At 54.0% G+C, this 22,625-nt stretch overlaps 2 protein-coding genes across 3 annotated transcripts in view; one reads left to right on the top strand and one right to left on the bottom strand.

Moving 5' to 3' along the window:
• LOC105509660 (chromosome unknown open reading frame, human C3orf18) overlaps window positions 1-1,168 on the bottom strand; it is a 13,170-nt gene extending 12,002 nt beyond the window's left edge. The window contains exon 1 of the mRNA XM_011938994.1: window positions 1,044-1,168. The gene's annotated coding sequence lies outside the window, so the exon portion shown is untranslated. The remainder of the gene's footprint in view (window positions 1-1,043) is intronic.
• Window positions 1-10,625, top strand: part of HEMK1 (HemK methyltransferase family member 1) — an 11,568-nt gene extending 943 nt beyond the window's left edge. Inside the window, exons 2-12 of one of the 2 annotated variants that reach the window (XM_011938997.1) lie at window positions 78-124; window positions 1,072-1,473; window positions 1,849-1,940; window positions 2,256-2,349; window positions 7,042-7,176; window positions 7,498-7,562; window positions 7,815-7,864; window positions 8,768-8,873; window positions 9,776-9,871; window positions 10,048-10,161; window positions 10,313-10,625. In XM_011938997.1, coding sequence (XP_011794387.1) covers window positions 1,246-1,473; window positions 1,849-1,940; window positions 2,256-2,349; window positions 7,042-7,176; window positions 7,498-7,562; window positions 7,815-7,864; window positions 8,768-8,873; window positions 9,776-9,871; window positions 10,048-10,161; window positions 10,313-10,349 — 1,017 coding nt within the window. In that variant the 5' untranslated portion in view covers window positions 78-124; window positions 1,072-1,245 and the 3' untranslated portion in view covers window positions 10,350-10,625. The remainder of the gene's footprint in view (window positions 1-77; window positions 125-1,071; window positions 1,474-1,848; window positions 1,941-2,255; window positions 2,350-7,041; window positions 7,177-7,497; window positions 7,563-7,814; window positions 7,865-8,767; window positions 8,874-9,775; window positions 9,872-10,047; window positions 10,162-10,312) is intronic. The other variant, XM_011938996.1, reaches the window with a different exon arrangement.
• The last annotated feature ends 12,000 nt before the right edge of the window (window positions 10,626-22,625 follow it).

The following is a 22,625-nucleotide window of genomic DNA, read 5'->3' as shown; positions in this document are numbered from 1 at the left end:
GAGGCAGAGTCTTGCTCTGTCGCCCAGGCTGGAGTGCAGTGGCGCAATCTCGGCTTACTGCAAGCTCCGCCTCCCAGGTTCGCGCCATTCTCCTGCCTCAGCCTCCCAGTAGCTGGGACTGCAGGCACCCGCCAACGCGCCCGGCTAATTTTTTGTATCTTTAGTAGAGACGGGGTTTCACTATGCTGGCCAGGATAGTCTGGAACTCCTGAACTCGTGATCCGCCCACTTCCGCCTCCCAAAGTGCTGGAATTACACAGGCGTGAGCCACCGCGCCCAGCTTACCTGGGACAGTTTCTACCTAAGTGACGTTGGGCAAGTCGCTTCCCTTCTCGGACCCTACTTGTATTTGAAGATGTGGCACTTAGCAGGTGCTCAATAAACGCTAGTTTGGACTTTTATCTGGAAGCAAAGGGGACTGCTGATTTTAAACCTTCAGTTAAATTTGCTTGTGACATCTTTAAATATAAAATTGTAAATTTTTTAGTTGGTGGTTTATGCTGATGTCCTGGATTATGGGTTAAATTAGGAGGAAATTTTCAGCATATAAATCCATGACAGTACACACAAAACGTCAGATTCAAAGCTCCCAATCAAAAGCAATCATCTGCCCCTTGTAACATCAGTTAAGATCATGTAACATCTGGTCTCTGCTATGTGTTGAGCTGCCTCCCAGGCCTTGGATATTCATAGTCTAATGCTTTGCTTGCCATAGGTTTGATGTGATTTTCCCCCATCTTACGGATTAAGAAAGTGAAATTCAGAGATAATGACTTGCTCAAGATCACACACACTAGGTTAGACACAGATCTGTCCTATCCCCAAATATGTACCCTAACCTACCACCAACCCATTTATTAGCAGAGACTGAGCCATGGGCTCAGCCCATTCCAGCTAAAAATGTGAAGAAAACATAAGTGGCCAAGACAAGAATGTTCAGATAGGTGGGTGAGGCTCTAAATGGAGTCAAGGGGGTGTCAGCAAGAGCACAACTATTCTCAGGCAATGTATTGGTAGAAGGGGGGATGTCATACAAGGCTCACCTGCTTTCCTGGTTCCTCTCACTCCCAGGGTGGCAACCAACTATATTTGAGGACCAGAGCCATTTTGGGGCACCAGAACTTGTGACCTTTCCATCTCCACCCAGCTGGGTCCAGGGGCCACTCTCAGCACCCACCTCAGCAGCTGACATCATAAGGCAGACTTGGGAACCTGGAAGCACTCTGGAGAACCTTTTCCTGAGACATGGAGCTTTGGGGCCGAATGCTATGGGCTTTCCTGTCTGGCCCAGGGAGAGGGGGATGTACCCTGGGCTGGGCCTTCAGCTCATGGCAACCCCAACCACCTCTGGCTGGGTTATCCAGTGCCACAGAACTGGTCAGCCACTGGACTAGGGTCTTTGAGAAGAGAGGTATCCCTGAGGCCCGGGAATCCAGTGAGTACATCGTGGCTCATGTCCTTGGAGCCAAAACAGTTAAGTTCAGTGTTGTCAAAAGGACAGGAAGAGGGAGGAGGGAGGACTTCGGGAAGAGATATCCAGGTTTTCTGTTCACTAAGAGCTTAGCTGGGACTGATGGGATTTTTCTGAAGGAAGGTCTTAACGCCTGGCACACACTGTAACAGTTTGTTGGATGAATGAATAAATCTCTGCCTAGGTGTTCTGGGATAGACACCTGGAGGCCTGGTATTAGCTGTGTAACCTTGGGCAGGATGCTGCCCCCTCTGGGCCCAGATGATGAGAGCGTTGGGCCTCCAGACCAGTGCTAGGCAGGCATTATCCACATAAGACACCTGGGTTGGGGCCTCTGGGCCCAGTGAGCCAGCCACTTACGTTCTCTGTGGGGACAGTTTCAGAGCCTGAGGCCGGCACTTTGGACCCAGCCCTTGACCTCTCAGCAACTACAGTGTATCCAGGAGCTGAGTAGCCGTCGATTGCAGAGGTGAGCACCCATGGATCAGACCTGAAGGATGTGTTTGGGGAGCAGCAGTCCAGCTTCCGGTATCCCCACCAAATTCAGGGAGGAGGAGAATGTCCAAGGACTAAGGAGGTGTTAGGGTTCAGGGGTGGCAAGAGTGGGGCCGGGGTAGTGAATAGGAAGAAGGGAGGGAGGGAAGGCTTTGCCTCAGGAGTCCCAAGGCCCTGGAGACATGGTCTTGCCTGATATCTTTGGCCACAAGTGGTATCTCTCAGCCGAGGCATGGTCCTGTTGTTCCTGGCTCTGTCACTGATGACCACCCGGCTGCCCCCTCTGCAGGATGCCGGTGCAGTACATCCTTGGAGAATGGGACTTTCAGGGGCTCAGCCTGAGGATGGTGCCTCCAGTGTTTATTCCTCGGCCAGAAACAGAGGTAGGTGTGCCACCAGGGCAAGGCAGGATCAGGATGAGGGTGGAGTTCAGGGTACCGGTCTTACCCTAGGCTTCCTCCAGGGGGCACTGGGGCCCCATGACTTCAGGGACGTTGCCTTTCTAGACACGTATCTCCTCGCTGTCTGTGTTGGCAGAGCCCAGAGGACATGATTCCTGTTGGTCCCCTTGACTGTCATGTTCCAAGCTACCACCCCAGCCTCTAGATCTGGCAATGTCCCAGAGTGCCTCAAATAGTGCTGCCCAAGTACTTAGACTGTTCCGCTGTTTCTCTGGGAGCTGTCCCGTGGCTTACCCAACCCACAGGGAACAGTGTCCTCCAGCAGCTTCTCAGAGGGCATGGAGGAAGTGGAGAGGGCTCCAGCCAGACACCTGGAGACCTGGTATCAGCTGTGTGACCTCGGGCAGGTCACTGCCCTACTGCCCTCTCTGGGCCCAGTTGATGAGAGGGTTAGGCCTCCAGACCAGAGAATCTGGTCTACTAACTGGTCGGGTAATCACCTGTGTTGTCCCTCAAATTACTAGGACTAGGGATGTGTGGCGCAAGTGTGCTATCCCTTAGTAAGGCACCTTGGTCCTGGAAGAGACGCTTTCTATGGCCCTTCTTGGACTCCCCTCTGACTTTGTAGGTGGCAGAGCTGGGAGCCAGAGGGTGCAGACCAGGGAGTAGAGCTGAGTGAGAGCTGGTGGGCAAGTCAGAGGGTGCCAGGTTCTGAGAAGGAATGTTTCTAGAAAGACCCAAGCACACAAACATTTCTGGGAAAGATTCCCATTCCCCTGCCGTGGCTAGGGGCCCCAAACCCTTCCTTCACTTTCCCAGCTTCTGTCCCCTAGCCAAGAAACTCTCTGACCCCTCTCCCCTCCATGTCATGTGGTTGGGAGACCAGGTCCTTGCTTCACTGCCCAGTGTCAGGGCAGGGACAGTAGGGAATCTGAGGCCTTGCTGAAGTCACAGGGCTGTCAAGGAAGGGAGCATGAGGGCAGCACTTGGACTTCCTGACTCCCAGGTCAGAGCCCCATCCCTCTCGTGGTGGCTCCCCTATCTGGGATTGGCATGACCTAGGACACAGTATGGAGACCCAGAGCAAGGTGTGGCCTGCCACCTGCAGGCCTTGGGAGGCTTACCTGTGGCTCCCAAAAACACGTGATCTCTAGCGAAGAGATCATTTGCTGTCTCCGGCTGCCCAGGGTCAGGGCATGGTGACCTTTGAGTTCCTTCAGAGCTGACCTGGCACCAGCCATATGTGCCAGGGTTCTGAGTATCAAGTGTGGACTTTGGCTCCCATGTGGCCCCTGATTGTTAGATTGCTCTGGGCTAAGACAGCAGCTCTACTGCAAGGGGTGGGGTGAGGGGAGATGCTGCAATTGGGAGGCCAGGTGCTCACCTCACTGTGCAGACATTTCTGAGAACTCACCAGGTTCACCCCAATGTAAAGCCACATCGGGGGATGCCTTACCAAGAACTCAAGAGGACGTGGCCTGTGGCAGGGAGTGGTGAGAATGGGTGCAGAGGATGGTGTCTGATGAAGGGGGAGTCTGAAGTGCAAACTTGCAGGAGGCATGTGACCCAGTGAGTTGGATTTTCCCTAGAGGTGAGAAGGTGGTTCAGCTTCTGGCCTGGCAGTGAGTACAGTAGGAAACTCAGGGCTGGGGGTGTGAACCATTCTCACCTGGCCTGCTGTGAGGCTGTACAGGTTGTGGGAGGATCAGTGTTTTGTCTGTGATTGACTTGAAGGAGGCAATGCCATCTCCCTGGGTCTGCTCCACCAGGAATGCCATCCTAATAGAGGGTACTTTTGGGCACTCAGGTTCTGCTGAGGCCTTGGGCCAACCTCTTGATGGGGTATGAAGTCCACGTTGGGGCAGCAGTTCTAGGCAGAGCCAACAACTGCCTGCCCCTCACCTCCTTCCCGCATGCCCCTGCGCCCCACCCTGTTCTTGGATTCTTTACATATTCACCTGGAGGGGGTGCCGTGAGCCTGTGACCAGCTTGGCTTTTAGTCTCCCTGAAAGAGCCACCAGCGTCAGGCTGAGGGAGGCTCTTCACTGGGCGGATAAGAGAAAGTTTCTGGACTTCTTGTGCTGTTGTCTACCCCTGCCCCAAGTGGCCCTGCAGCCAAGATGAGCCTCCTGTGCTCTGGAGTATTATGGCAAGCAAGAGGCCCCTAGCGGTGGCAGGGGCTCAGTTTCTCAGCTTCTCACCCTCCCCAAGGTGGCCATCCACATACGTGGTGTGTGTCTTTGAGGTCTTTGAGTATCTCTGTGAGGTGACTGGCCAGTGTGGCTGACTGAGGGGTCATTCCCCAGCCAGAGTAGGTCTATGGCCAGGAAACCAAGAGAGGCTCACACACCTGACAAGTCCTGGTCACCCTGCCAACCTCTCAGCGTGTGGCCTCACCACTGAGACCACAGGCTCTCAGCCACAACCCTACCCTGCTCACTCTGTACCTGTCCCAACCCTGCAGGCCCAGCTTGCCACAAGTACCCTAGTGGTCTCCGGTAGTGCCTGGCACAGGGCTGGTGAGAGCTAGTGAATATATGCCCTCTCCTGCTGGAGCTGGGCCGCCTCACCCACAGGCAATCATTTGTTTGGTGCAGAAGAGGCTTGGAACAGGGAGGTTTGCACCTGCTGGCCAAGTTCTGCCTGGCTTGGACTTGCCATCCTCAGGGTGGATGAACATTGTTGTTGGGGTTGGGGGCCTGGAAGGGTGAGATGCTTTTTGGAACCCAGCACTGGGGAACTTAGGTGGAAAATGGGTGTGATCTGGAGCCCTCTGCTCCATTGAGCCTGGCTGATGGCATTGGGGTGTTGGGGAGACCTGGCAGTGTGAGATGCAGAGGGTGGTGCCACAGAGAGCTCGCCCAGCACTTAGAAAGTAGCCAAGAGGGTCGGGCACCATGGCTCACACCTATAATCCCAGCACTTTGGGAGTCCGAGGCGGGCGGATCACCTGAGGTTGGGAGTTCGAGACCAGCCTGACCAACATGGAGAAACCCTGTCTCTACTGAAAATACAAAATTAGCCAGGCATGGTGTTGCATGCCTGTAATCCCAGCTACTCAGGAAGGCTGAGACAGGCGAATCGCTTGAAACTGGGAGGCGGAGGTTGCGGTGAGCCAAGATTGCGCCATTGTACTCCAGCCTTCCAGCCTGGGCAACAAGAGTGAAACTCTGTCTCAAAAAAAAAAAAAAAAAAAAAAAAAAAAAAGAAAGTAGCCAAGAAGTCTGTCTGTGGGCCAAGCCCTGCCAGTGTGGGACACACTACGATGAGTTGGACCTCAGGTCTTCCCGTTATGGAGTCTGGTGGGAGAGGCATATCGCATCCTTAGGCTAGACCTTAGGCTCAGGGTGGGGAAAGCCGTGGTAGAGCCTGGCCCAGGCTTGAGGAAGGCTTTGTGGAAAAGGTGGTCCTCTTTTCAGATCAGGGAAGCACCCACTTGCTGCCCACCATCCCTAGCTCCCTGAGCCAGTCTTTCCTGAGACATGGGGTACCAGGAGTTCTGACCCTCTGGGAAACATTGGACGGTAGGAGACTTCCACCCTTCACCCCTACCCTATGTTGGTTTGCAGGCATAGTCCTCGCAGGCAGTGGCTGGGTAGGCAAGGCTTGAAACCCTCTTGTTTCCAAAGTGGCAATGTCTGAAAATGTCCCCCTGCTGCCAGGGCAGGTACAGTGCAGTCAGGCACCTCCCTCTGCACCCATGCCTGTTGAGCTATGCCTGTGTATGCCACAGCCCCCAGGTCCTTAGTCAGGACCATGTTCACCCATGACCCATCTTCTCCAAAGGAGGGAATTCCCTGTCCCTTTGGCCTAGGAGCCTCCCTGGGGCCTCTCAAGCTCAGCTCTGTCACACCAGCTCCTGATTCTTGGCCACCATGAACCACAGGCCAGGCTCAGGTGGGGCCTTGACCCCAGGCCTCAGTTTCCTCATGGGACACTTGTGAGGATTTAACAGATTAATACAGGAAAAGCTCTGGGAGCAGGGTCAGGCCAGAGGGAGTGGCCAGGAACTATCAGATACGGTTCTTACCTTTTTTTTTTTTTTTCTTGAGATGGAGTGTTGCTCCGTCTCCCAGGCTGGAGTGCAGTGGCACGATCCTGATCCACCGCAACGTCTACCTTCCGGGCTTAAGCAGTTCTCCCGCCTCAGCCTCCCGAGTAGCTGGGACTAGAGACATCCGCCACCATGCCCGTGCCCGGCAAATGTTCGCACTTTTAGCAGAGACGAGGTTTCACCATGTTGGCTAGGCTGGTCTCAAACTCCGAACTCAAGTGATCTGCCCACCTTGGTCTCACAAAGTGTTGGGATTATAGACGTGAGCCACTGTGCCCAGCCAGTTCTTAGCATTTCTGCTAAGAAATGCTAAGAATGGGAGGATGTCTGTAAAGGGCTTAGCTGGGGTTGATTAAACACTTAACATGAAACAGGTATGGATTAGCTCATTTAATCCCCACCACATCCCCATGAGGTGGGCTATCCTCAACTGGGCTCAGTTGTACAGATGGGGAAGCTGAGGCGTGGCGGGGCAGGGTGACTTGGCCATGGCCCAGCTGACATGAAGGTCAGTCTGGCTTTGGCTACCTCCCCTTCCTACGTTCACAGGGGTAACTGCTTAGGCCCCTGTACCAACACCCCCAGGCACCAACTCTGATCCAGACCCCTCTGCTTCATAGGAACTGGTTGAGTGGGTGCTGGAAGAGGTGGCCCAGAGGTCCTATGCTGTGGGATCCCCAGGCAGCCCCCTCATTCTGGAGGTAGGCTGTGGATCGGGAGCCATCTCCCTCAGCCTGCTGAGCCAGCTCCCTCAGGTGAGCCTCTCCACCCACTCTGGATAGACTGTGACTGACACTCACTGTCCCTCCCATTAGTGCTTCCCCCACATCCCTCTGCTAGGAGCCCTTGAGGGGAAGCAGCTAGATGAGGGAGGACAGGGCTGCCCCTAGCCCACTGTGGTTCACAGACTCAATGCCTACCACATCTATCTGGCTGGATTTTGGCCAAGAAGAAAAGGCTGTTGGGTATTTCCCTTCTCTTCTGGTGGGGGATTGGAGGAGGGTCTCCCAGGCCCAGTATCTCCCAGCATCTCTCAGCATTGCCTTCCACATATCCTCTGTTTGTTCTTGGGACAGAGCCGAGTCATTGCTGTGGATAAGGGGGAAGCTGCCATCTCTCTGACCCATGAGAATGCTCAGAGGTAGGTGGGGGAGTTGCACTTTGGGGCCTGATCTTGACTCCTTTTCAGGTTTCAAACTCGCTAATGCCTGATTTCTCCTCCCAAGAAGGAGGAAGCAGTGGGGTAGCATGGCATGGGTCCCATGGGGTTCTGAATGGGTAGTGGGCAGTGAGTATCTTGCTGATCCAAGAAAGGTTGACTACAAGACCTCATTCTTGTAGCAAAGGGTAGGGATCTACCCCCGTGCCCACCCCTTTCTCCCTGTCTATCTAGGCTTCGGTTGCAGGACAGGATTTGGATCATCCACCTTGATATGACCTCAGGTACCCTCCCCTGCATGTTCCTTAAGATAGGGAGACTAGATGCAGGTGCTACTGGGTGGATGAGGCACTCCGCGGACATGGAGGGAGGGCTTCCCCAAAAGCCACAACCATACACGTGTATGGCAGTTCAAACAAAGCCTTGGCTGAGGACAGACAAGTTGCTTTTGCCTCCTAGGCTGACCTGACCCACCAGGGTCAGGTCAATGAATTCCTCATAACTAATGAGTTAAGGGCTTGCTTGTTGGCGACAGATAAGCAAAAGCTTAAATTAATGCCTTCAGGACCAAAATACTAGAGTGCCCCTCTCCCCCTGCCTGGCCTGGGAAGAAGCGATCCAGGCACTGCACACCTCAGCCATAGCCTTTACAGTGTGTCCGGGCCTCCAACTCCAGTTCTGGCTCCATTGCCTTACCCATGGGATCCTTGAGCCTCATGTGCCCCCTCCATGGAGTGTGATATACTTGGTGTAGCACCCGGCACAGGGTGAAACCAGTAGTCAGAGCCATCAGGAATTGGCTGATGAGGCCAGGCCTACCCTCCATGTACTCTCAGTCCATGTTGGCTATAAGGCTGGTGGAGCTACAGAAGAGAAAGGCTGTTTCCTGCCTAGGCAATCAGGAAGGATGTCCTGGAAGTGGCACTTGAACGGAGTCTTGTGTAATGAGAATTTTTGGCAAGGACATTCTATGTCTTGAAATGAAGGGCTGCCATGTTAAAGCATGCACATTCTCCACCAGGCTGTCAGCAGAGGACCCTGGGCACTAATTTGCAGGTCTGACTTATCAGATCCCGTGGCAGGCCCAAGGTGTGGTGTGATAAGAGGGACACGGTGGCAGGGGGAGCTACCATCCTTTACCTCCCAATGGGTTAGTCCCTACTGTGTGTCCTCTTCTTTGACTACAGAAAGGAGCTGGACACACCTGCCCTTGGGCCCTGTGGACCTGGTCGTCAGCAACCCTCCCTACGTCTTCCACCAGGACATGGAACAGCTGGCCCCCGAGATCCGCAGGTGCTAAGCAGGGTGGGCCAGGGAGGCCAGGCCTGGAAAGGCCTAATGGGATTAGTCTGCCCTCGAGGACCACACCATCTGGAGGGACAGGGGAGTTGGTACTGAAACAGGCAGTGGTGTTACGTGGACGCACTGGAGAGCCCACAATCCTACCTAGATTCAGCATCTGCCTTCCTACTTAAGACTACTGGACAGCCACTGAACCTCTCTGGGCCTGTTTCCTGCCTCTGGAAAAAGAGAGGTAGTCCTCTGCAGGGCCATGGGAGGACTCAGTGACGACTTGAAAGCATCAAACACAGTGGAGGACTCATAGGGGGTGCTCTGTAGATGGGCACGTCATTTTATAGAATACTGAGGCCCAGAGAGGGAAGGTGTCTTGTCTATGGTCACGTGGGAGCTCAGTGGGAAAACTGGGACTAAAACTTGGCCCCAGGCTAGCTTTACGCCAGGCGATCCTGTTCTTACACAGGGGCTGAGAACCAGGGGCAGCCCAGGAGTCCTGGATGGGGCAGCAGTCATGTTGGATGGGGTTGGGGTGTTGGCTCTCCCTTTCTGGGCTCTCAGGAGTGGTCAGGGCTAGCCCCAGATCTCCCAAACCAAGAAGAGGAGCAGCCTTATGGGGAGACATTCATGTCCCTGACATGAGTCAGTCCATCAGGAGAGGCCATCAGCCAGTGGGATTCAGCAAGCACGCCTGGCGCTGCCTGGCAGGGTGCTGCCCATGAGAAGAAGGGAAGAGGAGCTACCACCGATTTGGGGCCCTCTTCTGGGTCCTCAGATTTGCCCTTCAGTCTAGAGTGTAAGTTCCACAGGGCCCCATTTGTGGAGGCCCTGCCCACGCCCTCCATGCATTTCAGATACCCCTTCCTCAGGCTGTCACCTCCCACTGCTTTCCCTTTCAGCTATGAAGACCCTGCGGCCCTGGACGGTGGGAAGGAGGGCATGGACATCATTACCCACATCCTGGCCCTGGCACCCCAGCTCCTGAAGGACTCTGGGTATGAATGGGATGGGTCTCCTAGGTCTGCCCCCAGCAGCCTCCGCTGCTCCTAATGTGTACTGGGCAGGCCCTGGCAGAGATGAGCACAGGACCCTCACCTCGCCAGCCCAAGCAGCCCAGAAGGGCAGGCCCCAGACCTGTCCTACTGAGCCCACCCGTTTCTCCCCCATGTAGTAGTATCTTCTTAGAAGTGGACCCAAGGCACCCGGAGCTTGTAAGCAGCTGGCTTCAGAACCGGCCTGAACTGTACCTTAATCTTGTGGCTGTGCGCAGGGACTTCTGTGGGAGGTGAGATCCTACCCCTCTTTAGCCCTGTAGCATGCTGGTATTTCCACTGGGGCCATCCTCAGCCCTGGCTGTCAGGAGAGTGTGCTGTTCCCACTCCCTGCTCATTCCCTGAGGCCCAGGTGTTAACCAGCCCCTATCCCTGTCTCCTCAGGCCCCGGTTCCTGCATATCCAGAGGTCTAGGCCATAGTGTGGCTGCCCTGTGGAAGCCTTGTCTGTGGCACCAGCCTGACCAGAGGGAGGTGGATGGCACTTTCCAGAACCCAGGTGCTTATGGTATTTCCCAAGATTCTGTGATTTCCCCATGCTCTGCATTTCTAGGATATTTCTAGGACACGTGGGTAAACCCAAGTTCTCAGTCTGGCTCCATCACATTAGGGTGGCCGAGGGCAGTTGCTGTGTGTTGGTGAAATAGATGTGGGAGTATTGGGGTATATGGCCAGTAAAGTATTGAGAGACTAACAAATGGTGACCTAATGATTTGTGCATGACTTACAGGTCCCCTGACCCCTTACTCCCAGGTAGCGCTGGGGCGAGAGTTTCCTTCTGCCCCAGCAGGGCTGGCCGTCAGTCCCCTGCTTGGTAGGGATGTGCAGGTGCAGCGTGGAGGAGGAAGGCACATGAGTCCTCACTCCTGGCCTTGGATACCATGGGGCCTGGTGTAGAGCAGCTCACTCCCAGGGACTGATCAGTCCTCCACTGCCCTGGGTGCATGCGTACACACTTCCCTGGCCAAGCCTGGCTCAAGCACAGGAAGCTCATCTGCATTTCGGCTCAAGGATGACTGCCTGCTTTCTGGAGGGGAGGGCCTGGAGGTCCTTGCTGCACAGTTCCTGGGTCGCACATCCACATTGATTTAACGGAAGGCTTGAGCCAGTGAGGGGTGTTTCCTTTTTATCCCCATAGCTTTTAACTAAAACATCCCTCCTGAGTTGACCCCCTGGGGTTTCAAATAACGCATGTATACCTGGTTGGGACTGGGGAGAGTGAGAAACTGAGATACTGGGCACAGGATTGTGACCTCCACCCCAGCTCTGGTCTGTGCAGACTCATGGCCACCAGGAGGCCTGCAGATCCAGCCTTCCTATCAACAGTGACAGGAAATCTCTAGGTTGGTGAGTACTGGTGGTGTGAGCCTGCTTCAGGGTGGGTCCTAAGGAACATGGCAAACCAGGCTGGCTCATTCCACTAGACTGCCCCCTGCCACTCCAGCACTTCCCAGGGCTTGGCAGTATGGTCTGATGGGCAGCATCCTCTGCTGCAGCCAGGAGAGCTGAGTTCCAAGGCTGTGTCCTGCAGTGGGACCTTGGGCAGCTCCTTTCCCTGTGAGAAGCTGGTTCTTCTGAGTCCAAGGCCAACGCCAAGTGGTAGCCTCTTTCCTCTTAGCCAAGTGGAATGTGCTTGCTGGCATCTGAATGTCCGTTCTCCAGGCAGAGAGAACAAGAGAAGGTGTGGACTGCCTGAGGTCCCATGATAGTGGCCAAGTGGAGATAGTAAGTTAGATCCCTCCCTTTGGGGAGCCTATATTGCTGGAGTCATAACCAGCCTAAGTGTCGCCCTGCACTATGGCTGGAGGACGCATTTGGCAGAGGTCACGCTGCAGTTCCCAGAGCCCCAGTGGCCTGCCCCATGCCCAGCCCCAGCTGCATGAACCCTGAGCTGCCCCTGGCTTCCTTTGAGGAGACTGCTTCAGAAGGAACCTGGGTCGGGAGGGCAAAGGGGTGCACAACCAGGGCGAGGCTCCCTACTCCCTGAGTCCTCCGTGCTCACAGACGTTTGCCTGCTAAGGTCCTCACCAGTGTTGCCCTTTCTGTCTTCCTCCCTGTGCCCTTTGGCTCTTGCTGTCTTCAGCAGCATCTCAGGGCAGTTGCCCTGCCCTTAGTGTAGTCTGTCATCTCCCACCCCTCAGCCAGTCCTGACTTCCCTGATGGTCTCACCCTCCTGGCCTCAGGCCCATTCCTGAGGAAGGGCCTTGGTGAGCTTGTGGATGTTGCGCCAGAAGAGAGTGCAGTGTTGGAGAGTGACAGTGTTGGGGCAGCTGGGGCCACAAGCAGGAGCCGCCCTCAGGGACAACTTTCTGCCCAGAAAAATGTGCAGCTTGACTCTGCTGAGGAAAAGGTCCAAGCCAAGAGGACTGGCAGATGGGGCCTCAAGCCTGCAGCCACTGGCTTGATTGGGCCCTGGACATTGAGCCCTGATGTTGTAGCCACACCAGCCTGGATTTCAATCCCAGAATCTGCCCCTCACCACAATGTGACCTTGGGCAGATTACTTCACCTCACTCAGCCTTGGCTTCTAAGACTGAGAAATGTGACTAAATGCTTTATTTCATAGGATGCGTGTGAGGAGCCCATGGAAGGTGCCTGACTTGGCACATTGTGGCATTTTTTTCTTGCCTTCCTCAGAGGGCAGACACTGGGAGGAAGGACCTGATGCCCTCAGGTGTCTATCTGATGCTTGGGACCGACATAAGGCAGGCAGGGATACAAGGCAAAGAAGGGTAGGCAGGAGTTTCAGTCTTGGGCTCTTGACTCCTCATTGTTGTCTAGAGATGGAGCCAGCAGGCTAGTAGCCTGGCAGCACACATCTCCCCTCAGCCCCTCCTCACTATGGCCCCAGTGCCTTGAGGCCCAGGCCAGGGCAGCCAGTGGCTCCAGCTCAGGGAAAGCCAGGCTCACCTGCCCTATCCCCTCCCTTGCTCCTGAGGCCAAAGCCAGAGACTTGAACTACCTCCCCACCACCACCAGCATATGTCAAGGAGCACTTGCAGGCAGAATGGGAGGAGGACATGGAGCTGATGGTGGAGTCCAGGCTGTGCAGGCCCCTGAGGTCTTGAGAGATGTGCCTACTGCTCATGCAGCCTCCTTCAGCCAGAGCCCAGAGCACAGACAGGAGTGTAGGAGTCCCTGTTTGAAGTACTCTGGGAAGGTAATTCTATCTTCTCTTCTGATAGTTGGGGAAACTGAGGCCTTATCTCACAGTTGGATGCTTTTCCCAGTTGTCAATGGGTTTCTCCATGGGGCTCATCCAGCTGCCTTATTGAAATATGCCTCCAACCTTGTAAATGCAAGAAATCTACTCTTTTTGGCTCCTTTACCCCCACCTGGGCCCTGGGCCATTGGCTGCTCCCAATCCCTGCCCCAAACACTTAGCTGGCTCCCCATGACTTAAGTGTGTTCTCTTGTGTCCTATGGAATCCAGTTCTGAAGAGATGGGGGAGGACAACTGTGGGAAAAGCCCTGGGGGCCCTCCCAAGGCCCCATCAGTGCTCTGAGTAGGCTGCCATCCGAACAAAGGGTTCCACTGCTGACAAGGTTTGAGAACTGCTGGCTTGAGGTGGGAACCCCTTTAACCTCTGCGGGACAGCATATCTTTCCCTATCCACCTTCGATTCTTTTCTCTCTTTTTTTCTCTTCATTGGCTCCTTCTTAGTGGATTTTTTTCTCAACTGCCCTGGGCTTCAGCCTTTGTGCAGCACTGTTGATGCCCTGAACACACACCTTCCCTCTGCCCAGGCAGTGCAAACGATCCACTTCTTCAAGCTCCAACACAAATGCTGCTTCCTTTAGGACACCTGCTCTTTGCTCTTCCTGCCTCCCCTAGCTCATACCTCTGCTGGCACCAATGACCTTCTGTACTATGCCTTCAGAAACCTTCTTATCCCCCTCATCTCTGGGGCCCCCTGTGGATCTGGCATACCCAAGTTCAGTAAATGTCTACCGGTAAGCTGATGGCACATGCATTTTCTAGAATAGAGCTGGGACTTCCCATGTGGCCCACATCTGACCTGGCGGCCCATGTATTCCGGTCATTAGGGAGAGGAAGCCATGAGGACCTGGCCTTCTGCCCGACCCAGGCAGCCATTCAAGTTGAGCAGTGGCCACTTCAAATGCTCAAGTGCACCTGATCCCTGTGCGACAGCCGTGCCAGGAGAACTGGCTGTCCTTGGCGGCAGTAGGAGCAGGCGCCAGGTTTCCTGGAGCTCTTGGCTTCAGCCAGCCCCCAGCCAGAGTCCTGGCTAGGACAGAGACCTGATCTCCCCCTCATGACTTTCTACCTTGGACAAGCCCCCTGAACTGGATTTGGGACTGTCAAAGCAACTCTACCACTGCTCTGGTAGGCTGAACAGTGACCCCCCAAAATCGCAGTGTCGTAATCACCTAATCCTTAACGTGTGACTATATTCCCTTCACATAGCAAAATGGACTCTGCAGATGTGATTAAGGATCTTGAAATGGAAAGAGTATCCTGGATTTTTCAGGTAAACTGAGTATAATCACAAGGGCCTCTGTAAAGGAGGCAGGAGTGTCAGAGTGACGGAAGAAAATGTATGTAACAATGGAAGCAGAGGTCAGAGTGATGCAATTGCTGGAGGAAGAGCCATGAGCCAAGGAATGCAGACAGCCTTTTCTTCCCTGGGGCCTCAAGAAGAATGCAGTCCTGCCAACACCTTGATGTTAAGCCCTGTGAAACTGATTTCAGATTGCTGATCTCCAGAATAGTAAGATCATAGGTTTGTGTTGTTTTCAGCCACTAAATGTGTGATAATTTGTTACAGCAGCCATGGGAAATGAATACAGATTGTGGTGCCCAAATTAGTGCTGCTGTAACACATGCCTACTGATTGAAGTGGCTTTGGAATTGCAATGTGGAAATGGGCAGAGGCTGGAAGAGTTTTGAGTCATGATAAATTGCCTTAACCACCTCTCTTCAGATAGGTGATGTGGCCCGGGGAACTCTTCCTCAACCTTCAGACCTAAACTGCCCAGGCTCCCCATTTTTTACTCATATTTGGAGAGAGGTGGCCCTTTCCCATAGTGAGAAGACTAGAAGACTGACCAGCATGGGTCCCAGAAGGGAGTGGGTGAGGAATGGTACTGGGATGTGGGGAGAGAGTGCAAGGCTGGCCTCCATGACCCATCTCCAGAGAATGGGTCCAGAGAGGACCTCAGAGACTGGGGCCAAGCCTGTTCCTGCTTTCCTGTGGAGTTAATGTGACTGGCCCAGGATCCCTTGGGTGTGTGAGGATGAGCAGGGGCCCTGTACTCTCTGGGTTGCAGGTACTGCATCTGTGAAATGAGCACAGCAGCCCCTGACTTTGAGGTAATGGGCCTGGCCCCTCCATGTAAGCCATAGGCCTGAGCAGAGCTGTGTCACCATTCTGTTCCTATGGTGGAATGGGGCTATCCCTGGGGTTCTCAACCTCCTGGTCCCTAAAACTGAAGTGGCCAACTGGTGCCCTCAGCCCTGTCCCTGTCCAGGCTGGGACTAGGACCTCCCTCTCCAGGGGTACTAAGGGACTCTGGAGACACTATCCCACCTGGCCAAGGCTTAGGGCTCCTGAGGCCAGTCCTAACCCAGGAGCCATATGGAGAACTGCTGGGAAGCCAGACATGGGCCTCATGCTGGGTTTCAGAACTGAGAAGCTAGGGGACAGAGAGCATGGACACCTGGGTTCAAGGGTCAGCTTGGCCCCAAATCACCTAGATACACTTTGGATGAAGCCAAGAGGGCCTGTTTATACTGGAAGGGGTGGATCTTGGCAAGGCTTATGTTCAATCCCTGATCTTTTTTTCCCAGAGAGGGATGGGGCTTACTTGAAGTAACACAGCACTTGACTACTGACTCCCAGTGTGGTGCTCTCATCTGCCATTGCTTCCAAGGGCCTGTGGTTAGTTAATTAAATTAATTAGGTGGTGCTCATATGGCTGTCCTTGTAGCTACTAAACCCAGGGATTCAGGCCCATAAAGCCCTCTGGGCCAGGTTTATGGGCAGGTAAGAGCCACATTAGGCCAACTGTAGCCCCTGAGTGTGCGGACAGATTTGGGTCCCATCAGAAACTGGTAGCTGTGGGAGGAGAGCAGGATATCCCCCGCTTGCGGAATGAGTGGGCGCTTTCCCCTCTGAGGGAACTGACTGTACAACCCCCAGCCTCTTCCCCCCCAGGGCCCTCCTGAGGTGTCTGGAAGGACCTTTGGGATCTTTGGCCTCATAACCAGGAATCAGAAGCTTCAAATTCTAGGGGCCCCTTTTCTTCCAAAGACTACTTCTCACACATACAACAGTCCCGCAGGAAAATGGTCAGGAAAGGCCAAGTTTACAGCTCACAGAGTGGGAAAGGCAGGGAAGCCTACCTCAGCCTCACTGAAAGCCCTGAACTGGGCCGACCTCCACCTGCCCCAGCTATGCCTAAAGGGGGAGGGTGTGACAGCTCAGCGTAGCCATGCCCCATGGTAGGCAGGCCTGGCTAAGTGGCCCCCTTCCCAGGGTCTAGAGTCTTCCTCAGACACTAACTCTCAGAGCAGAGGATGTCACCTTTTTGCTCCGTCTTGTACTAGGTCTGCAGCCCTTTTCTGGGGCATGTGGCTGGGGAAATGGTGGTATCAGATATCCCTTACTGAGCCCAGGGAGCAGATTGTTGGTGCCTGAAACACAGAGATCCCTGCACTACAGATGAGGCTTAGCAGGACAGGAGCAGAGTTGGGGCACAATCCCAGGTCTCTTCTCTGGCTTCAAGCTGCCAATCTTTCCTTTGCCACCCGAAGACCCCCTACCCTGCCTTGCTTTCCAGGAACAGGCCTGCCTGCCTGCCTGGAGAGGCGGCCAAGTCCCTCTGCTCTTCCTGGAAGTCAGCGTGAGGCTGAGCTACATGACCAAGCAAAGCAAACTAGGACTACAGGTGTGAACCACCCTGCCTGGCTCATTTTTATTATTATTATTTTTTTTTTGTAGAAACAGGGTCTCTTGATGTTGCCAGGGCTGGCACATGGGGTTTTTAATTGTCCCCACATTACAAAGTTGAGGACATCAAGGCTCAGCAGGATGCAGTTACGGGTCAGGTTGCATAGCTAGACTGGAAGGGAGGATGAGGCTGCCATTGGTGCCCATTTGACTATCAGAGACACTGAGGCCAGCATAACTAGGTCCTGGGCTGTCCCCTACAGAGCTTAGTGCAGAAGTCACCTGGGCTCGTGGACCCTTGGAGCAGGAGCAAGGGTTTCCAGGGCTGTCCCTAGAGGGCTTTCTAGAAGACCTGCAGCTGCACCTGGGTGCGTCTCCTGAGGTATAGGGCCACGCTGACTTCCAGGAAGAGCAGAGGGACTTGGCCGCCTCTCCAGGCAGGCAGGCAGGCCTGTTCCTGGAAAGCAAGGCAGGGTAGGGGGTCTTCAGGTGGCAAAGGAAAGACTGGCAGCTTGAAGCCAGAGAAGAGACCTGGGATTGTGCCCCAACTCTGCTCCTGTCCTGCTAAGCCTCATCTGTAGCGCAGGGATCTCTGTGTTTCAGGCACCAACAATCTGCTCCCTGGGCTCAGTAGGGGATATCTGATACCACCATTTCCCCAGCCACATGCCCCAGAAAAGGGCTGCAGACCTAGGCCTCAGTCTCTCAAGACCTACTATGTGTCAGGCACCAGGGAGATGATACCAAGTGGAGGGTCCTATAGAATATGGTGCATCCTGCGCCAAGTACTTCCAGGATTATCTTACTCAACCTTCATGACATCCTGAGAGATGGAGGCTGTGAACCCTCTCGTTATACCGACGAGGAAGCAAACAGAGGGGCTAAGAAACTTGCTTGTATGCTGTCTGAGCTGTGATTCTGGCACAGGCTGAGTGACCTGGAGCTGGACGCCTTAGTCGTCACACCAGGCTTGAGGAGGGGCGGATAGGACAGGAATATACCAGGCAGTAGGGACAGTCTGGACAAAGGCCTGGAGTTCTGCAGACACATGGGTAGGGATGTGTAGGGGTAAGCTGGTGCTGGGGGGTGCCCTTGGCTGAGCGCTGAATGCATTTCTGGGGACCAGGACCCTAAAGAGGTTTTTGAGCTGAGTTACAGAGTTAGAGAGGCATTGAGGCTGCTCTTTCTGGATTCCAGGAAAAAGGGACTGGGGCAGGAGGTTGCAACTGTCCAGGGTCTGGAGGCGGCTGGGGTCTGTAGCAGTGGCATCAGATACTCTGGAACAGAACTGACTCAGCCATTGCTGAGGGGTTGGATGTGGGATGGCCAGGACCACCACAATGGGCCCAGGGCTCTGATTGGGACCTGGGGAAAAGGGGGCCACCTGAGTTGGAGACTGGGGTGCTGGGGGGGACAGTCAGGGAGCTTGACAGCATAGGATGCTTTCAGAATATCTGAGAGGCAGCATCGGAGTGTCTGGAGATGCAAATGTGACCATGTGGGGACACAGTCCAAAGGCAGCCCTTGAGGTAGAGTTGGGAAGAACACCCTCCTAGACCTGAGTGCTGACAACAGTCCCGGCCATCTGCAGTATGTAAACTAGTGCCAGGTGCCGCACACACTTTGTCATAAATCTTTCTGTTGGCACATCAGGGATCCCTTCCTTGGCCCACTGTACGGATGAAGGGACTGAGGCTTAACCTGCCCAAGGTCCCACAGCCAGCAACTGGCCATGCTGGAGTTTGAACCTAGTCCTCTGACGTCCCAGCCAGGAGAGGCGTGACCAGGCTGCAGAGGCCAAATGCAGCCCAGAGCCTCAACCCCCAGAGGGGCCCCAGGAGCCAGTGAGGTGCCCCACAGCCAACGTGGGCTCCAGAGTGAAGGGGAAAGTGATGAATCAAACAGAAAGCAGCAGGTGCAGACTGAGCTCTCTCCCCGTCAGCCCGGGTGCCAGATTTTCACGCCCACAGCAAAGGGGCCAGGCAGAGCGCTAGGTGTGGGGCAGGAGAGGGCAGCGAAAGTGGTTGCCACTGAACCCAGACTCTGATATACTCTGGATATGGGTGGTGCAGACTGACAGACACCCAGCCCAATTCCCGACTGAAAGTTGAGTCCATCTCAGCATGTGAGGATATGAAGTTTGCCTTGTCACAGGGAGCATTTCAGGTCCCTAGGCCTGTGAGGTTCTGGGATGAGGCACCAGATGCATGTGTCTAAAAACCCTTGTTGAAGGCACTCCACAGCTCAAGAACTGACTGTTACTGCCTACTCTCTTGGCCCACACTGAAAACCACTGTTTCTTCATCATTTCCCTCAGCCCTCCTGCCTCAGTCCCCCAGAACTTTGGAGCTCATTCTTTCAAAGCACGTTTCGTGTGCAACTCAAATACATATTTTTTAAAAGATAAAATGAGCATCTTGTTAGCATAAATGTATTTTGCAAATGCAAATTATTTCTCAGCATACAGTCCATCAAGGCGAACAGCAATGAACACAAATGTTTGACCTGGGGGCTGGGATGGTAGTTGTAGTCTCACGTTGGTCTCAATGTCCACTTTCTTTCAGTGTTTGATTTTGGTAGCACAGGATGAAGTGACCGCTGATTCTCACAAATAAGTGTTTACAAATGCTAGCACTGTAGCACCTTGCAGTCTCTTTGATTGACAGGGATAGCAAGAGAAGCCCTTTTTCAAGCTCAGCACAAACCCTGTTCTCTGAGTACATGGGAAGGATTCTAATGTGTCATAATTTGGTGCTGTGCCGATTTGAGTCTGTGCGTGGTTTTAAAAATTGGATTTTTTTTCAATGATTAAAAATATGAGCTGGGCATGGTGGCACATTCCTGTGGTCCCACCTACTTGGGAGGCTGAGGCAAAAGGATTACTTGAGCCCAAGAGTTTAAGACAGCAATGAGCTATAATTGTACCACTGCACTCTAGCCTGGACATCAGAGTCAGACCCTGTCTCTAAAAAAAAAATTTTAGGCTGGGCACGGTGGCTCACGCCTGTAATCCCAGCACTTTGGGAGGCTGAGGCAGGCAGATCACTTGAGGTCAGGAGTTCAAGGCCAGCCTGGCCAACCTGGTGAAAATCCGTCTGTACTAAAAATACAAAAATTAGCCGGGTGTGGTGGCTTACGCCTGTAATCCCAGCTACTCGAGAGGCTGGGGCAGGAGAATCACTTGAAACTGAGAGGCAGAGGTTGCAGTGCGCCAAGATCACGCCATTGCCCTCCCGCCCAGGCAACAAGAGCGAAACTCTGTCTCAAAAATAATAATAATAGGCTGGGCGTAGTAGCTCACATTTGTAATCTCAGTACTTTGGGAGGCCAGGGATCACAAGGTCAGGAGTTTGAGACCAGCCTGGCCAACACAGTGAAACCCCATCTACTAAAAATACAAAAATTAGCTGGGCGTGGTGGCGGGCTCCCTTAATCACAGCTACTCAGGAGGCTGAAGCAGTAATCGCTTGAACCTGGGAGGCAGAGGTTGCAGTGAGCCAAGATCGCATCGCTGCACTCCAGCCTGGGTGACAGAGCTAGACTCCGTCTCAAAAAAATAAATAAAATTTAAAAATTATAGTAATTTTAAAAAATGTTTTAAAAATGAAAGAAAAGGAAGAAGGGAGGAGGAAGCAAGAAAGAGAGAAAGGGGCTGCACACGGTGGCTCACGCCTGTAATCCCAGTATTTTGGGAGACTGAGGTGGGCTAATCAACTGAGGTCAGGAGTTCAAGACCAGCCTGGCCAACATGGTGAAACCCTGTCTCTACTAAAAATACAAAAATTAGCCGGGCGTGGTGGCTCATGCCTGTAATCCCAGCTACTTGAGAGGCTGAGGCAGGAGAATCTCTTGAACCCAGAAGGCGGAGGTTGCAGTGAGCTGAAAAAGGAAGAAGAAAAGAAAGAAAAGGAACTCCTGTGGGGTGGGGCATCTGGGGCACTTGATGCCCCACGTGACCATTCCCTTCCCGGAGGTCTGCCCCAACTGCTCCAGCCCCCATAGCCTGAGGCTCCCGGCATCTCCCACCCAGCATCTGTCACAGCAAATCTGGGCCACATGGTCCTGAAAGGTCCTGGGAGCCCCACCTGGTTCCAGTGTGGATGCTCCAAGTACTCCATCCCCGATCTGGGGCAGGGAAGAAAGCCCCGAGCAGTAGACATGGGCTAGGGACTTCCCTAGGCCCTTGGTGGTGCCTCCAAGGGTGGAAAGACTGGGGAACCCTGTGCCTCTGAAACCCCAGAGTTTCACTGGTTCTGGGTACCTTCATTTCTGGGAACTGACTGTGCTTTGGAAAGAGAGAAATGAGAAGCAAAACCCTAGGGCCCCAGTATCACCCCTCCTTTCTTCCTTCCGCTTAGTCACAGCCGAGAACTCAGTATCTGAGCCTCCCTTAGGGCCACTGGGTGGGGCAGAATTCAAGGTCAGGCCAGGACACAGCATCTGGGACGAGTCCTCCTTTCCTGCCAACAGCCTCCGTGAGGGGTCCTAGGATTGCTGAGGGCTGAGACTGCCTTCCCAAAGTTGGGAAAGGGGTAACTGAGGTTCTCATCTGACCTGTCTCACCTTCTACTTACAGGCCCATCATTCCTGCATAGTCATTTATTAGGCACCAACTGTAAGCCAGGCCCAGGAGGTTGGATGGTTCAGCTGGGACCCTGTCCTTGCAGAACTTACAGACTTGCGCATAGACTCCTCCTGACAGGCCCCTCATGAGTGGCTGGGTCTTTACAAGTTTTTTGGTCAGCAATAGGGAGCCATGGGAGGCACTAGGCTCTGGGGAAGCCAAGCCACATCACATGTACATAGCACAGAGACTCACACGCCCTTGCACAGGCAGCCACATGTACATGTATGTTCATGGGCGTGGGCCTTGAGCACTGGGTCCCGTGAGCCACTGCACCTGGCCAACTGGGTCCATGTCCATAATCACAGGTGTCCACACAGGTGGGGGAGCTCCAGGCTCTGGAAACCAGGTCAGGGCTGCATGCTCACACGTGTGTGTGTGTGTGTGGTGTCGTGTCACTCTGCCTCAGAGGCCCAACCACTGCCTCCAAGTCATGGGAGTGCAGAGCCCATGTGAGCTCAAACACTGCCCCATATCATAGAAAAGAGGGCCAAAGCTCGAGAGGGCCCATGACTTGCCCAGTGTCACACAGCAAGGTGGGGCAGGTCTAGGAGGGAAATGAACCAGACCTTATCCACATCCCTGACCTTTTTGACTTCATGCTTGGAGCTTGGCACCCCCTGCGAACCACACTCCATTGACCTCTGGGAAATGGAGACTGGTGATTCTCCCAGCAAACCCTCCTGGGAACTAACCACAGGCTCCTCCCAGCCTTCACTAACCAACCCCAGAATTTCCAACACCAGTGCTTTGCGTAGCTGTGCTGGGCACCTGAAACTCATTCTCCCTGCCACCCTCCCTCGCTGATTCCTTGAATAAAATTCAGCCTTCCAAATTTTACTCAAATGCTTCTACTTTCTCTGACCCCCTGGAACTTTCCCCTGTCACCAGTCTCCCTCCAGCATCTGTTCCCTCATTCTCACCTCCTGTTTACTTCCCCACAAAGGCCAAAAATTGACCCCTAGAGCCCGAGACTCTGGGTGGAGGATCTTCTTAGCTGGGACCACACCCAGAACAGCCCAGCCCTTCAGACTCTGCCAGTCACAGTGGGGTGGGCCCTGGAGCTGGAAGAGGAGACAGCCTCCACCAGAGTCACCACCTGCCCTCCACCCTACTTCTCCGAAGGCCCAACAAGGTCCTGTGTGCCCTCCAAGGGCAGA

This window comes from Colobus angolensis, unplaced genomic scaffold, assembly GCF_000951035.1.
Source record: "Colobus angolensis palliatus isolate OR3802 unplaced genomic scaffold, Cang.pa_1.0 Scaffold18, whole genome shotgun sequence".
Classification (NCBI taxonomy): Eukaryota; Metazoa; Chordata; class Mammalia; order Primates; family Cercopithecidae; genus Colobus; species Colobus angolensis.
This window is presented reverse-complemented; position numbering and strand designations above follow the sequence as displayed.